This window comes from Acinonyx jubatus, chromosome B1 (genome assembly GCF_027475565.1).
Source record: "Acinonyx jubatus isolate Ajub_Pintada_27869175 chromosome B1, VMU_Ajub_asm_v1.0, whole genome shotgun sequence".
Classification (NCBI taxonomy): Eukaryota; Metazoa; Chordata; class Mammalia; order Carnivora; family Felidae; genus Acinonyx; species Acinonyx jubatus.
In genome coordinates this window covers 110570794-110586314 of record NC_069382.1, presented here as the reverse complement: position 1 = coordinate 110586314, position 15521 = coordinate 110570794, and the positions used below count along the sequence as shown (strand labels likewise).

Below are 15521 nucleotides of genomic sequence, written 5' to 3'. Positions count from 1 at the left end.
AAAGTGTGCGAGTCTTAATTTTTGATTTCTCAGAAGTATCCATGTGGATTATGAGTGGACTGCAAATGATGTGAGAATTGGCTTAGAAAAGAAAGTCTAGAGAGGAAGTAATAGCAATTTTCAAATGCATACACCATGGTCATGTGGACTTGGTTATTAAATACAGGTAGGGTCAGCACTAGGGCTAATAGAAGCATAACAGAGGGACACAACTTTCAGGTCAGTATGTAGAACAGCCTTCAACAATCAGAGCCACCCCAAGTGGAATGGACTGAAGGGGGCTTAAGAAAGTCCTCAGGTTCTGACAGTGGATGACCAAGTTAAGAAGAAATTGCTTTCCCCAGTTAGTCTTAATGACCACAACACATGTGGGAATGCTATCTATAACCTTTCTGCAGTCAAGAAAACATAGTTAAAAAGATACTTGATAACCTACCTAGGTCTTTCCTTCTAGCTCCCCCCAAAAAAGTAAAAATGAACAATGATATGAGGCAGAAAGATAATATCCGTTTTTCCCCTTCTGTTTAGAACCTTTACATAATGAACATTGAAATGTTCTGAATTCAGAACAACCAGCAACAATAATGGTTAGTGCCATTGATTCTTTCTTTGTGGAATGACATGTTTTTTGGAGCCATCAATTGAATAAAACCATCTAGAAAAATGTTTATGTGATTTCAGATTCACTGTGCATTATTAAATAAAGTAGGTAACCCTGCCAGCATATCAGAAAATATTTATTCTAACTAGCTAATCCTCACCTTATTTATTCTATCTCTATTAAGAATTTAATTCAACTTATAATGAAAAAATTTAAATGTGTCAGGCAGTACATCATTTTTGAAACTTCTTTTAGAGGGATGTACGCAAAAAAGTTTGAAGAATACTCCTTTAATCTAGAAAATTCCATACAACCATTTATTTTTTCTGATTAAGCATCATGATGTTACTAGACCTCTTACTCTTAACTTTCATGTCTGTACAAAGTGTTATACTCCTTTGTGGGGCCATTTTTCATGACCACATAGTATCTACTCTTCATGAGAATTCCTACCTACAGGACAATAAGAGAGAGCACAGCATAACTGCTCTGACAAACAAATGCTTCTCAAATTTGACCCCAGAAGTTTTTTTTTTTTTTTAATTTTTTTTTTAAGTTTATTTATTTTTGACAGAGACAGAGTGCGAGCATGAGCTGGGGAAGGATAGAGAGAGAGAGAGGGAGACACAGAATCCAAAGCGGGCTCCAGGCTCCGAGCTGTCAGCACAGAGCCTGATGCGGGGCTCGAACTCACGAACTGTGAGATCGTGACCTGAGCCGAAGTCGGACGCTTAACCGACTGAGCCACCCCAGAAAAGTTTTCAAAACTTGCTTCATTTCCTGGGCCCTTGGGTCATTCTCCACGTATAACTGCTACTGTCAAAACCACAAATTCCAAGAATCTACAACACTAGGTCTGAAAGAAGAATGTCTCTATAGTTGACAGGGGCCCAGGGGGACAGTCCACTTATAACTTAAGTATCATTACCTTAGAGGTTAGTTATAAAACCCCTCGAACAGCACGGCACACTTTACCTGTGCTGCCATCACAAAGAGAGGTATATAAGCTGCCCACTGCAAATGCGAACTCCAGGCCTGGATGGGGAGCTGTTGGTTTGTGACTGCAGGAATTCTCCGGGTGAAATTCCAAACTGGTCCTCTATGCATGGAGACCAAAGAAAGAGGCAGATCACTCCAGATTGGTAGGTGGCAGTTTTAATAAACAAGGGGATTTATGTATGAGGCTTGTCTTCAGAGGCTGCAAGACAAGAAGATCTCTACACCTGCCCGCCAGAATCTTAAGAGTTTGTATAAAGGCCTTCACAGGGTTCAGTCACAAATAGTCCAGATGGTCTCAACAACACATTCCTCTCTCAAGGCTGTGTCCCTGAAGTAGCGTCTAGTGTGGGAACAATGGGAAGAACATATATCTCAAAAACAAGGGTGGGGGAAGGAGAATCCTCCAAATGCCTAGGTCCAGTTTGAGGGTTGAGAAGCAGTCATGTGCTCTCAATGACCTCCTTCAACTGAAGCTAAGACAGGAAGGAATAAGCACATGGAAGTAAAATCCTCACATCCCTTGAGAACCTCTAATGGGCTTTCTTGTCTCAAGAATGAGAAAACTGGGAACCTTAAAGAAAGGATTCCACTTAAGTTTCTCGACCACAAGCTCACTGCCATTCAGGTGCATAAGAGAAAATTGATGTGTGATGCTCGCTTATTTTACTTGGCTAAGAAACCAAACAGCCATGCTTCTCTTATTGAAATTAAAAAAAAAAAATCATTGAGCAAGGACAAAAGACTTACTTGAAGCACAAACTTGCAAGCTCATAATGCCAACATTTTTAGCCACTATCATTTCACTTATTAATATAGAATGATTTTACCTTTAGTGTAACATAATAAAGACACTATCACACTTTCAATGAATAAATTATTAAATGAGATAATCTCAGGTGTTTTATACGAAATAAATTAGTAATCAGTGTCTGTTACGAGGACTGCCTGTATTTCACACTGTTACATGTGATTGAAGATAAAGCATAGCTTCTGAAAAGTTACAAACATTCATGGTAGAGTTGGCCTCCACACTTTTTTTTTAAACCACATATATATTAACAATGTTTTCTCTTGCTGGGATCTTTCAAATTACAGATTTCTTGATAGCAAAGTTGATGTCATACTTTTTCTTCTTTTTTCCCTCAACGTCTCTACCTTGGTAGTGGCTCCCAGGTAATGGGCTTTTTTGTCATATTCAGAGGACTGATTGCACAGCCATTTCGGGTTACCTGTTATACAGGAATTTAATCATGACTTCTTTTTCCCTTTTGATCCCATAGAGTCTGTGGTGCAGACAACAATAAAGGTATACTAAATATCACATACAGTCCTGGACACTGTTCTAAGGGCTTAAGGTATAATAAATTGTCTAATTCTCACAACCTGCTAAAGTAGATTCCATCATTATCACCCCCAATACTAATGCTATTATCATCTCCCAATTTAGAGATGAGGGAACTGAAGCAGAGGTGCTAATTAATCTGCTAATAAGATGGTCACTCGGCTGCTAAGTGGTTCAAAACTAGGGCTTGAATGCAGATACATACACTGGTTCCAGAGTCAATGTGCTTAACCACCACACTATAATACCACAGTGGATACTCATCACCACACCTGTGGAAAACTGAAAAATAAATGCAAATAAGAGAGTCCAAAAATTAGCAGGAAGTCCAAGAGACTACTCCTTCTCTCTCCACATTGAACAGGAGCCCAGTCTCCCAGTCTTCTCTCCTCTCTCCCTTCCTCCCTGGGGCTGTTGACTTACAGGTTATTATAAAGAGATCAGCACAGTTGTTTCCCTTAATTCAGAGTGTAATGGAAAATACATTTCTATTTCATATACTAAAGTAGTTGTTAGATCTGTTCCCAGCTATGGAAATTTAGTGTACTAGGGTCACAGAAGTCACTCTAGAGAAGAAATTATTCACAACAAAGTAGTCATGCTGGACAAAAGCTAATATCCTTAATATATCCCAAGTGTAAGCAAACAATAGTTAACCAGGAAAGGCCTGATACAGATAATTTACAAAAGCAAATGGAAAATAAACCCAAATAAAATTTTTGAATCTCGATAGAAATAAAAGAAATATAAATTAAAGCAATGGGACATCGCATTTTATATTAACTTATCAAAGATTTTTTAAAGGTGATCATCTTCGGTGCTAAGAAAGATGTGAAAACTGTTCTTCCTTGCTGGAGTGTAAATTGATTCAACTTTTCTAGACATCAGCCAGGCTCTAGGTATCTTGAACCTTAAAAAGAGTAATTCCCCTGGATGCTATAGTTTAAATTTATACAAAGAAAATTATCAGATAAGTAAAAAAAAATTAATATATAATCAGAGCACTAGTTCTAACAGCAAAATACTAGAAACTTAACATGTTCAACAATAAGGCAATGGTTATCTAAATTAACTGAAGCTCAAACAATAAAATATTAAGTTGCCACTGGAAAATGTACTTATGGAGGTTTCAGTGAGATGTTTATAATGTAAAGAGGGACATAAGCAACATAAAAATTTGTAATGAGATGATATGTAAATATAAGCGCCCAGCAGTCCCTGGCACATAATAAGAAACTCAGTCTGCCAATGGTAAGTACTGAATCATTTAAAGTATGTAAAAAACTTGGAAACAAGGCTGGAGGAAATGTGGCAAAACAACAGTGGATACCTCTGGATAAGAATTAAAGATGTTTTATTTCCTGGATCTTTACATTTTCTAATGATTTCATTTCTTTTTCCCATATTTCTCACTTTAGAATGAGATAAAGAATTTAAAACTCATAAGCAAAACAAATAAATGTACTCTTTACTTCTTCACACTGCAGGAACTGACCTCGAAGAATAAGGCCATCCCTGACCCACACATTTTTTTTTCTTCCTCTGTCCACAGTGGGTGGCTCTTTACCAATAGCTACAAAAATCTGCCTGGAAGAAAGCATGGCTGGAGGCAGCGGCAGATGGAAACAGACTCCCAGAGTCTAGAACCAAGCTGAGAGAGCATGAGTCTCATGGAAGAGAATCAGACAGAAAGCATGCTTTATAAGAAAGGTTCCAAATCTGTGTGTCATAGTTTGAGACAAAATTGGACTATTTTAGGATAGGAACATCGATAAAGGTGACAGGCTTTCTCCACTTATGAAAGTGTTGCTAGATGAAAAAGTAACGTTCCGGAAATATTTCTTAATGATTAAATTATTTATTTATCTACATAGTTTATGTTCATTATGCTCATTACAACATTTATAGGTGATTTCGTATTCCGGCCTTATGTGTTCAGGATTTAGAAGCTAAGAGGCACTTGGGAGATCATTGACTAAAACCACAAGTTCCTGACATGTTTACAGTGCTGCAAGTTTTCAAGTGCATTACTTATTGAGTTCAAATAAGGGGATGATTGAGGCCTCAGTGACAAACTCTTCAGTGGGGCTGGAGCCCATTTCTTCTCTTTTTAACCCTACGTGCAAATGTCAACTTGTATAAGCACACTGAGCCTCATTTCCTGTTGTAAAAAAAATAAAAAAGATAATACATCAAAGGGTGGTTGGGAGGATGGAACAGTTAACATATGCAAAACATTTTAAAAGAATACTTGCAATTAGTAAACAACTATGTATCAACTATTAGGATCATTACTTGAGAATAAAGAAAATCTATCTTACTTTTTAAAGATCTTTAAATCAAGTCTGTCGAACAGTCATAAAATTGAGAGGCAACTATAGACCTGGATATTTAAAGTCCCTTTACTGGGCTTCCTTCCCTCTTATTGTAATGATAACCACTGCTAGTTAAGCTTTTAAATGCTTAACACACCCAAAGACTTCAATAGAAGCCTCACGCATTTAAAAAAAAAAAAAAAAGGTTTCTGGAGTAACCCTTTTCATCTAGCCCTTTTTTCCCCATCGAGCCTCCTAAAACAAGATCATAAAATTCTCAACTTCAAAGCATTTAGTTCCACTGAACTCACTACACCTGAAAAAGTCAATTACCCCAGTTAGAGTGGGCCTAGGATCTTAAATTTTTTTTACGTTTTATTAACAACACCTGATGAGTAGAAGGAACGACTGGGCAGAAAACCTTGAAGGTTGTGGCTATCGTAAACTATATGAAGATTTTTAAAAATTTATTAATAATTGGGGTAAGTCCAAGTACTAAATGTTCCATTTTTGCAGTTTTAAAATGCTTATTAAAATCGTATTATTTAACTAGTTTAAAAAAAAAAAACATTGCCAAAGTCAATTAAATGGGCACCTATTTTGCAGCAAAGTCTAAAAGTAGGTCTAGGTGGGCAAGATGCTCTTCAAATACCAAAAAACAGAAAAGAAATGGTCTATAATGGGCTATCAGGTTTCATATTTTGAAAGTCACTTTAGTATCTTTATGTATGTGTGCACTTTTGTAGGTAAATGCCTATATTTTCTTAACAAAGATACATAATAACCATGCATTTCATGGGTCTTTTCAACAGTCTTAAAAGATGTATACTGTTCCTTAAGAGTTAAGGGATAGTCAATTCAAAAATTCAGTCTTAGAACTCAAAGGATCAAATAAAAAACCAAAACATTAGCTCCAAGAATGAGTGTTAATAAAATTAAGGGTTGAGCTAAAACATTCGAAATTTATCTTTAAAAAATGGAGTTACACCTATTTCACTTAAAATATGTGATCCTAAACCTAAGTAAAAACTATGAGGCCCCCTCTCCCAAAATACATTCTATCAGTGATATTCCCCTTATCATTTTGCAATTAGCTATAAAATCTTGAGAAGGAAAAATACTTAAATGGGAAATTCTGAAGGAAATAAAGGTTTTAGAAAAGTGTATGAGTACCCATCCAGCAAAACTGCTTGTAATCAGCATGCCTTATTTATCTCAGGAAAGTTTAAATCATTTTCACGTGTACATTTTGGGGGGGGGGGCAGACAGACTTAAAGTTAAATTTTAGAAAAATCACTGTGAGTGACTGACTGATTAAACAGAAATTTTTCCTAAAAATATTTGTCATTCCAATATACTAGGATAAAGAACCCTAAAACTGAAAACGGTGAGTGCTCAATACAGAAATGAATCAGGAAAAACACAGAAGCCTGAACGTAAGAGAACTCACATGGACCCAATGCTTTGGAATGGTTTTTGCTCAACAAGCTTAAAACTACAAATTCATTTTTGACTCTAGAGCAATAATGTTTTTAAAAAGGACTAATCTATTTCTAAAATAAAATTGTTGAAAGTTACATATAATTAGGGATGCTATTTAAGCTCTGAGTAACTGCCAAAAGTTACCCATTTGTACCCGCCTGTCTACACACACAATCAGAATATAGATAAAGGACAAAGTTATGAGCCTTAACGTTTCAACAAAGCTATGTTACATTTTTGTTCAGATGTTTCTAAGGTTATCAATAGAAATGACATCTGTGGTATAGGTAGTAACTTTTCTAAGTAAATGCCTGTGCTCTTTTAACAAAGGCCGGTAGAAAGTCAATGGGGGCAGGCAGATTTGAAGGCAGGGACTAGAACATTGAACAAGAAAAGGTAAATAGCTAAAGGAAAATTTGTGGACTTTTGTCCGCTTCTTAGTAATAAAGGGCAGCTCAGCTCACCTAGGTCCATACATGAACAATAAGTGGATCATTGAGATAATGTTTAGATCATTTCAGAAAACACTGAGACCTAAAATGTGCAGATCATTGAAGCAAAGATGAATTCTTGAATTAACTGAATAGTACCACGCTCCATTTTGCTTTGTTGGCTAAAGACTGATTGGATGCTTATTTTATGCCATCCTAAGTATTCACCCACCCTTCCCCGCCCTCCACCAGCTTCTCCAGGGTCTAACTTGAAAGAATCTTCTTTTAAGGAAGTATGCAAAGCAACTCTTAGATCTGGAGTGAGTTGACTTTGGAGGTAAATGACAATAGGATCCTGATACCTTTAGAATTATCATCATCTAACATCAAAAGCAACAAGCAACAAGCCTTCTTCACAAAATTTAACAAAAGGCCTTAAGTAAAAATTTTACATCACTTATAACTAATGCTAATATAGAGATGGATAATATGATCATAAAATAATTTCCATTATCCCTGGGAATCCTATAAAACACTTTGGTGTTTAAGACTGCATGAAAATACAACATTTTTAAAAAGACACATGAAACTTCAGATCACAGTTCCCACATATTTCATTACTTTCTAACACTGTAAAGTAGGTCATATTTCTCTTCTCTGTGCATTTTCTCAGACTTCTCATTCTTTTTTTTTTTTTTTTAATATTTTTTAATGTTTATTTATTTTGGAGAGAGAGAGAGCGTGCAAGCAGGGGAGGGGCAGAGTGAGAGGGAGACACAGAATCTGAAGCAGGCTGCAGGCTCCAGGCTCCAAGCTGTCAGCACAGAGCCTGACACGGAGCTCGAACCCATAAACTGTGAGACTGTGACCTGAGCCCCAGTCAGTTAACCAACTGAGCCACCCAGGCGACCCTCAGTCCTCTCATTCTTAACCTAGTAAATATTAGGCCAATATCCCAGTGCTTTCTAAAGTTTATTGAATGACATGCTAAATTCCTCACACTTAGGACTTCTCAATCCTAAGGCTAATATGAGCTGTGATTCCCCAAAGTGGAAGGAAGCAGGAGTATTATGTGGACATAGTATTTTCCTAGATAGATGACCAAATTTGTATTTGCTGTAGTGGCAGATTAAATGAGACTCTGGCCTTTCCTGTTTCATGGGAGTAGACTGCAGTATTCTCCAGTCATTTTTCTTATAAACGAATACAGAATATCTCAAGGATTCTAGGGATTGATGCAGAACAGTTGTCACTACAGAAAAAAACAACAGCTTAATCCTATGCCTGCATTTTAGAAGTTTGACAGACATGATGCTGTTTTGAGTAATATACTCACACACAGGCTTACAATATTTTTATGTTCTTTAATACATAAATTGTACGTCATGTTACTTTCTAAACCTCACATATAAGAAGGTATAGATGTACAATTCCTTTTAAATAGTGTTTCTTCTCATTTTTTTTCCTTAGTAAAAACCAATTTGTAGATAAAAAGGTTTTCTTAAATACTGAATCCTAAAATTGCCTACACTATCTTATAGATCCTAAAATACAAAACACAAAATATAAACAATAAAACCCTTATAACCAACGCCACCGTGGGGGGAGTGGAAAGGAGAAAGTCAGAAAAATATACAAAGCAGTGAAAGGCTGGATGTGTGAAAGATGCCAAAGGGGAGCGGGGGAGGGTTTCATGAGGTTCTAGGCAAGGCCTGTGATGATGTCACCTCACATCCATAATGTTACAGCAGTCAGCACAGGCCTCCTGCTTTCCTATTGGTGAACACCGTGTCAGCCGACATCAGAAGATAATCATCATTGGCCAGACAATTACAACTGGAGCAACTAGCATCCACCGCTGTTAGCACAAACCTGGCAGGCTGCTGAAAGAGAAGGCAGAGCCCAGCTGCCCTTCTCACTCAATGAATTTTTATGTCGCCTTGCCTTACCAGTCACCATGTGATTTCGCTTCCTTGCAAGCAGCACTTATAAATTAAATCAGCTATTAGTGAAAATAACAGGTAAAGTCCAGACATCTCATTAAGGAACAAAATGCCTTTCTTTTCAATGTTGTAAAATCACAGGGCTTTTCAGTGTAAAATTGGAAGTCAAAAATGCTATTGAGGCTAAAAGCATGCATTTTGCTCTACCTCTACCTCGTCTAATAAAATATCATCTACCAGATAATATTACCCACGGTATTTTTAACTTGACATGTAGTTTCAAGATGAGGTTTCAGGATGATTCTCCAAGGGAAATATATTTATTACTTTGCATTTCAATTGCTTATCTAATTTATTATACATGAAACTATTTGCTAGAAAATTAAAAAGGTCTATAGTATTTATCCTGTGTTTAAGACAACGACTATAGGGTTAATAATTTGTAAAAAGCAGCAATAAATAAACTTGATAAACTTGCCACAATTGAACAGTTTGGTGTTTATACAAGTACCACTCCAAAAATAAGGGGATCATAACATTAGTATGTATTAAGGTAATGAATAGGGATTATTTAAGCTCCTTTTAAATAATACTAAGTAGTGTAGACAGCATACTGACAAAACAGCACGCCTGGCCTTTCTCATAATTCTTCAAAAGACCATGTAGCTCATTTTTGAGAGATAAGTTGTAAATCTAGAAATTAATAAGATTTGTTTGAGGCTACGTCTAAGACATTTTTAAGGACAAGTGCAAATGATTGCTCAAAAGAGAGAGTAGATGTTTCACAACATTGTGTGTTTCCTCCAGAAACTATTTCAAGCCATTTTGAGTCCTGGAAAAGATAAGGCTCTGGTTTCCTAAACTTCCTCTAGCCCCAAGAGGGTCTAAGCTTTGGTTACAGAGCTCCCTTCTATTAACAAGGGAAATGAAAAGAAAATCATTTTCTTACACACCTTGTTCAAGACATTTTTGCGGTTGGGATTTTGGTGAGGAGGGCTTATAAAATTGGGCCCCTATGATATTGGGAGAAATGCACACCCTCTGGGGTAAAAGGAGATAGCAAGACAATTAAGGTCAGGTAGACGTGCAAGGAAAGAGTAACAGCTAGCAGGATTTTTGACTGCAATATGCAAGCCAAGAACATAGGGTCAACCAAGAAAAAGGAACGGAAAAATCCCAATATAGGACTAGGATGCAGTATTCAAATGCAGTGGGAAGACCAAACCTGTTAAGCTTCAGGTATTAACAGGTAGTGCTGGCAATAAAATGGGCACCAATCATCATTTTAACTCACTGGATAAGCATTTTCTCCAGCATCTGCGTCGTACGAAGCACTCTTCAACGTGCTCCGTATAATCACGAGTGGAATGGGACAAGAACCATGCCCTAAAGAGCTGATGAGGCACAGAGGAGGCACAGACATACTCGCAAATATTCATGTATATAAGTAAGAGCCAGGAAAGATGTTGCCATTAGAAAGGTCTGTAAAAAGCTGTAAGAAAACCGTGGTCAAGACTCAACAGGAGAAAACAGCTTGGCGCATTTTTGCCATTTTCAGTTCCGGGGAGGGCTAGGCCCTGTCTGGTTCAGTGTGTACTTGTTGAGTGAATGGAAAGAAGAGGCGGGAAATGGTTACCTCGAGAAGCAACAGAAAGTGGCCTCAGAGAAAAGGCAACCAGTAAATAAGAGGCAATATCCACCGCTGTGGTGCAAGGGAGGGCTGGCCCACCGGGAATGGGGGCAGCCACTGCGAGGGGACGCCGGCTCCAGAAAGGCAGGTTCAATAAAGGTGCAGCAAGTAGGAGACAAGGCGGACTGGAAAACACAGAGCACACAGCGCTAATGGGGGAAGAAGATGCGCTCGAGTGGTGTGGCAAGAGAACATGACAAACAGCTGCAGAGAAGACCCGGCCCCTCAGCTGCCCCGCGGCGCAGCTTCCAGCGCCTGCGGCCTCGGGCCCCCGCCCCCGCCCCGCCTTCCGCGCCACCCTCAACGCTGGAGGAGGAAGCGCCTCCGGGGAAGGTCCCCAGGCCGCCGAGGCCGAGAGGGGGTGGCTTCCCCAGGCGCCAAGACCCTTCAGTGTCTGCACTCCTACAGAATCGAGCCTCCCCGGTGTTCAACCACCTTCCGGACCCATCCTCGGCGCTCTCCGGCCTCGCCGGCCCAGGAGGGGCTCCAGCCCCGCGCCCCAAGTGCCTGCCGCACTTCCTGGGCTTCCGAGAAGATCGTGTCCCCCAGCTGGCTTCCGGGTCTGGCCAGACGCGGCCCTCGGACCCCCTCACGCCCCGCACCCTGTGCAGTCCCCCAGCCAAGCCGCAGCGGGTGTGGGTGCTCCGGGCCCTCCACGCTCGTCCCCAACAGGCCGGGCCCAGCCGGCGCGCTGGGCGCAGGGGGCGGGCTCTGCACGCCTGCAGCCGCAAATGGCCAGCGGGCCTCGGGTGGGCCCGCGGGGCGGGAGGAGGGGGGGTGCGGCGGCCCAGCCTCCCGGGGCCAGTCGCAACTCCTGGGGACCGGAGTAAAGGAAGTTGAACCTCCCTCCACCAGCTCCGGCCCGCGGCACCCCCTCCTACAGCACCAGCCAGCCCTGACCCCCCGGCGCGCCGGCGTCTCTGGTTTCCCATTGAGGAGATGGGGGAGGGAAGGCCGGTCGAGACCGCGCGGGGCACGCGCGCTAGAGCACGCGGCGGCGGGCGAGATCCCTTGGCGCCGGAGAGCCTCTCAGCCCGACCCTCCCATCGAGCACCCAGGAGGCTGCAGGCCACTGCCCAGCTCCGGGGTGCGTTGAGCTTGCACTTTACTGATAGCCAGACCCGGGTTTATAGGGAGGAAGGGAATGTCTGCCACAGGAGCCCGGTCTACAAGGAAGAAGCGAGATGAACACACCCTCCCCTGTTAAATATTGCAAGGTGACATAGGATCGCCTCCCACACTGGGATTTTCAAAAGGACTGGCGGAGGAAACAGTAAACAAGAAAGACTCTTTCCCTACTGGAAGTTTTTTCTGGGGAAAGGCCCCAAGGACTCTGCGGACCGAGGGGTTTTTAATCTGTGTCTCAACTCCAATCAACAGCTTCCTACTGAATTAGAACGGAGTGTGTCCAAAAGGCGTTTCCGTAAAACAGAAACTTAATAATGGCGTGGCTCCACTCGCTGGGGTTCATTCATTTTTATTACCGTTTTCATTGTCCCCTCCCCCCCGTCGCCCCCGCCTCTTAATGAAACCGGAAAGGGATCCGCGCCGGGAAAGGGGTCCAGGAAAGGAGAAATCCGGCCAGGGAGCGGTAGAGAGTAGGGCAATGAAGTAGGAGGTCTGCAAGGAGAAAGGAAGGACACGAGGGATGGGGAGAGGGCGAGGACTAGGGCGCGCAGGCGAGAGAGGGTTAAACGGAGCAGGAGATCGGGTCCTTCCTTCACTGCCTTTCACACTCAGCTTGCTGGAGGCCAAGCGAGAAAATCCAAAGCTAGGTGAAAACCAGAAGGTTGCACAGGTAGGGAATCTGGACTGTGGCATCTCTCCCGCCTTCCCAGTCGCGCAGACATCTACTCTATACACACACATGTATGATCTACGTTACATAATCTGTTAAAGATGTATGTGTAGCGACGGTTCACACAGGGGCACTCACAGACCCACGCGCTTCATGCAGCCCCAGTGGCTCCTGCACCCGGGAGACCGGAGAACTCAGCCACCACCTCTCTGCTGCCCGCGATTCATCGCTCCATTCACGCCCCGGACAGAAAATACCGACATTAAGGCACACAGCGGGGAACGCGCAGGGCTCCCGGGAGGAGTGTCACGCGAAAGCATCACCTACCAGTTTTCCTGCATCCACTGGATGGCTTCATTCTCGTTGAACTGCTTTTCGAATTCATATTCTTGTAAAGTCAACACTGACATGTTCATTGGGGCTGATCTTCGGAGTCGCTACGTGCTCTCTACACAAAATAAAATAATCTGTAAAGCGCTTGATTTCGAGTGCTCTCCTGTGGATTTTCCCCACCCACCCCCCCTAGGTTTTCCCCTCGCCGCTGGGTCTCCGGCGGCCGGCCTCTCTCAGCCTCTCTCAGCTACATCCAGGGTTGAGCATTGCCTGGGCCACGGCTCCCAGCTCCTAGCTCTGGGGTTCTCCTCCTCCCGGCGTCCGCATCCACCGGCGGAGGAAATGAATGCCTTGCGGTCTTAGTGCCCGCACGTTTGTCCATCACCCTTTCTACTTGTCTACAGGGAAATCTCCTCCCCCTCGTGCGATCGGAAAATTAACCCTTAGCGAGAGAGAGCGAGACCTCTCGGCCTGAGGGGGTGTTTTGCTGACGGCGAAGGTGCCTAGGGGCGTGGAGGAAGGGCGCCGAGGAGGAAGTCGCCTCGAGGTCATCCACAATTCCCAGCCCCAACCTCGTGGGCAGCCTAGCCTGGCCTTTGAGTGTAGTTTCCTCGTGCGGGGCGCAGCCCCTAGGCGCGCGGACCCGCGAGCTTGGCTACTAGATGAGAAAGAAATAGTAAAACCTGCCGGCTGTCTCGCCAGCAGAACTCCAGGCAGGTTTGCGCTGAGATCACACGTGAAAGGAATGCGCTTCCCACCTCCTTGCTCCTGCCGTACCCTCGGGGTCCCCCACCCGCGGCTTTGACTCACCTAAACCCGCGGCGCGGCAGCCCGCAGAGCTCTGCTCAATCACCAGCGGGCTGGGGATGCGGAGGATGAAGGGGTGGAAAGTGGAGAGTGACTAGTAGCCGGAAGAGGGAGAGAGGATAAGTGGAAGAGTTAGGTTCGGGGAGAGGTACAGTTAATGAACTGAGACAAAGGGGGTAAGGAAGTTAGCAGATAGAAGAACTAGACCTACTGGTCCAATGCAAAAACTTCATTTGTATGCCTGAGAAATTTCGTTTTATACAGATGCAACAGAATCGTGTTGAGGAGAAGGCTAAGTGTAATGTTGACCCCCTACTGAACCCCCAGTCTCACAGCCATGTCCTAAACTCAGCGTCTATCTACATCCCCTCTTTCTTTTCAGAAGGAAAAGGAGTTTCTACTCAGTCCATCCTTCCACTTACTCTCCACAAGTTTGGAAAAATGAGACATATGAGACATGGAGGTATCTAATAATCTATGAATGTAATTGTAAGCTTAAAATATAATAAGGAACCTATGCTTTAAAAATTAGTTGGACATTAGGACCAAGAAGAAAATTCCCTTCTCCTGGTGCACAATTTCCCCACCACACCTCTAGTCTAAGGAGAGGGTATTTTCATTCAAAGTCAGGTTGCTTGGAATGTCTGAAAAGTGGGACCTGGGAGAAATATCTCTAAAAGAGCAAGGTATAATAAGAAGTTAAGGAAAGCGTTGTAAAAATCCAGTACAATTGGGGCACCTGGGTGGTTCAGGTTAAGCAGTTGACTTCAGCTCAGGTCATGATCTCACAGTTCATGAGTTCGAGCCCCACTTTGGGCTCTGTGCTGACAGCTCAGAGCCTGGAGCCTGCTTCAGATTCTGTGTCTCCCTCTCTCTGCCTCTCCCCCACTCGTACTCTCTCTCTCTCAAAGGTAAATAAAACATTAAAAAAAAAAAGGATAAAAATCCAGTACAATATTATGTAAATCAAAGAGCTAGACTGGTTGATTAGCAAATTAATTTATAAGTTGATCCTCCCATAGATTTCATGTATAGACTTTCCTCATATCTCCATTTAAGAGTTGTCATTCCAGATATTTATGCAGTATAAGTCAGAGTGAATTTAGAAATAAAGCCCAGGGGGCACTTGTGTGATTCCGTTGTGCTTGGGACTTGGGCTAAGGTCGTGACCTTCCTGAGTTCAAGCTCCACACCATGCTCACTGCTGTCCGGGAGAACCCGGCTTGGGATCCTCTGTCCCCCTCTCTCTGCCCGCCCCCCCCTCCCCAGCTTGTGCTCTCTCAAACACAAATAAAACTTTAAAAATAAATAAATAAAAATAAAGCCCAGGCCAAAAAGCTTGGAGACATTGACCTAGAAGATGGGTGAGAGATAAAGATTTTACTAGTACCTGGGACTGTGAGCAATCAATAAATACTTGTAAAGTGAATCAATTGTTGATTAAATAAATGAAAAAAAGGAGGGAAGTGAGAAAGGAATCAAATTCCAGCAAACGTTTTATTGCATATTGCAAGGATAAGTCTTTTTTGTCTTAAAAAGATTGACTTTTCAAGTTCCATACTCTTACTAGTCATGACATCAATTTCCAACCAGTATGGAAAATTCTCATTTACTATCTTTCTTACTTAAATAACAGTTTTTATCGCCTGTTTATTTTTCAAAGATGGATATGAGGTTATGTTAGAAACAAATATCTGATTTGTTCTTAACAGTGTCTAAAGAAAAATTACTCCAAGAAAGGAGATAGTTCCCCATTTTTTACCTTTAAAATGGACAATTA

The 15521-nt window shown here is 42.1% G+C and overlaps 1 protein-coding gene across 4 annotated transcripts in view; it reads right to left on the bottom strand.

Annotated features, from left to right (window-relative positions):
- ELOVL6 (ELOVL fatty acid elongase 6) overlaps window positions 1-13879 on the bottom strand; it is a 144474-nt gene extending 130595 nt beyond the window's left edge. Inside the window, exons 1-2 of one of the 4 annotated variants that reach the window (XM_027062558.2) lie at window positions 13745-13879; window positions 12929-13049 (exon numbers count right to left, since the gene is read on the bottom strand). In XM_027062558.2, the coding sequence (XP_026918359.1) occupies window positions 12929-13017 (89 nt within the window). In that variant the 5' untranslated portion in view covers window positions 13018-13049; window positions 13745-13879. Of the gene's footprint in view, window positions 1-12928; window positions 13357-13744 lie in introns of those variants that run through there. The other 3 variants (XM_053217064.1, XM_015081859.3, XM_027062571.2) reach the window with 3 other exon arrangements.
- Window positions 13880-15521: the final 1642 nt, after the last annotated feature.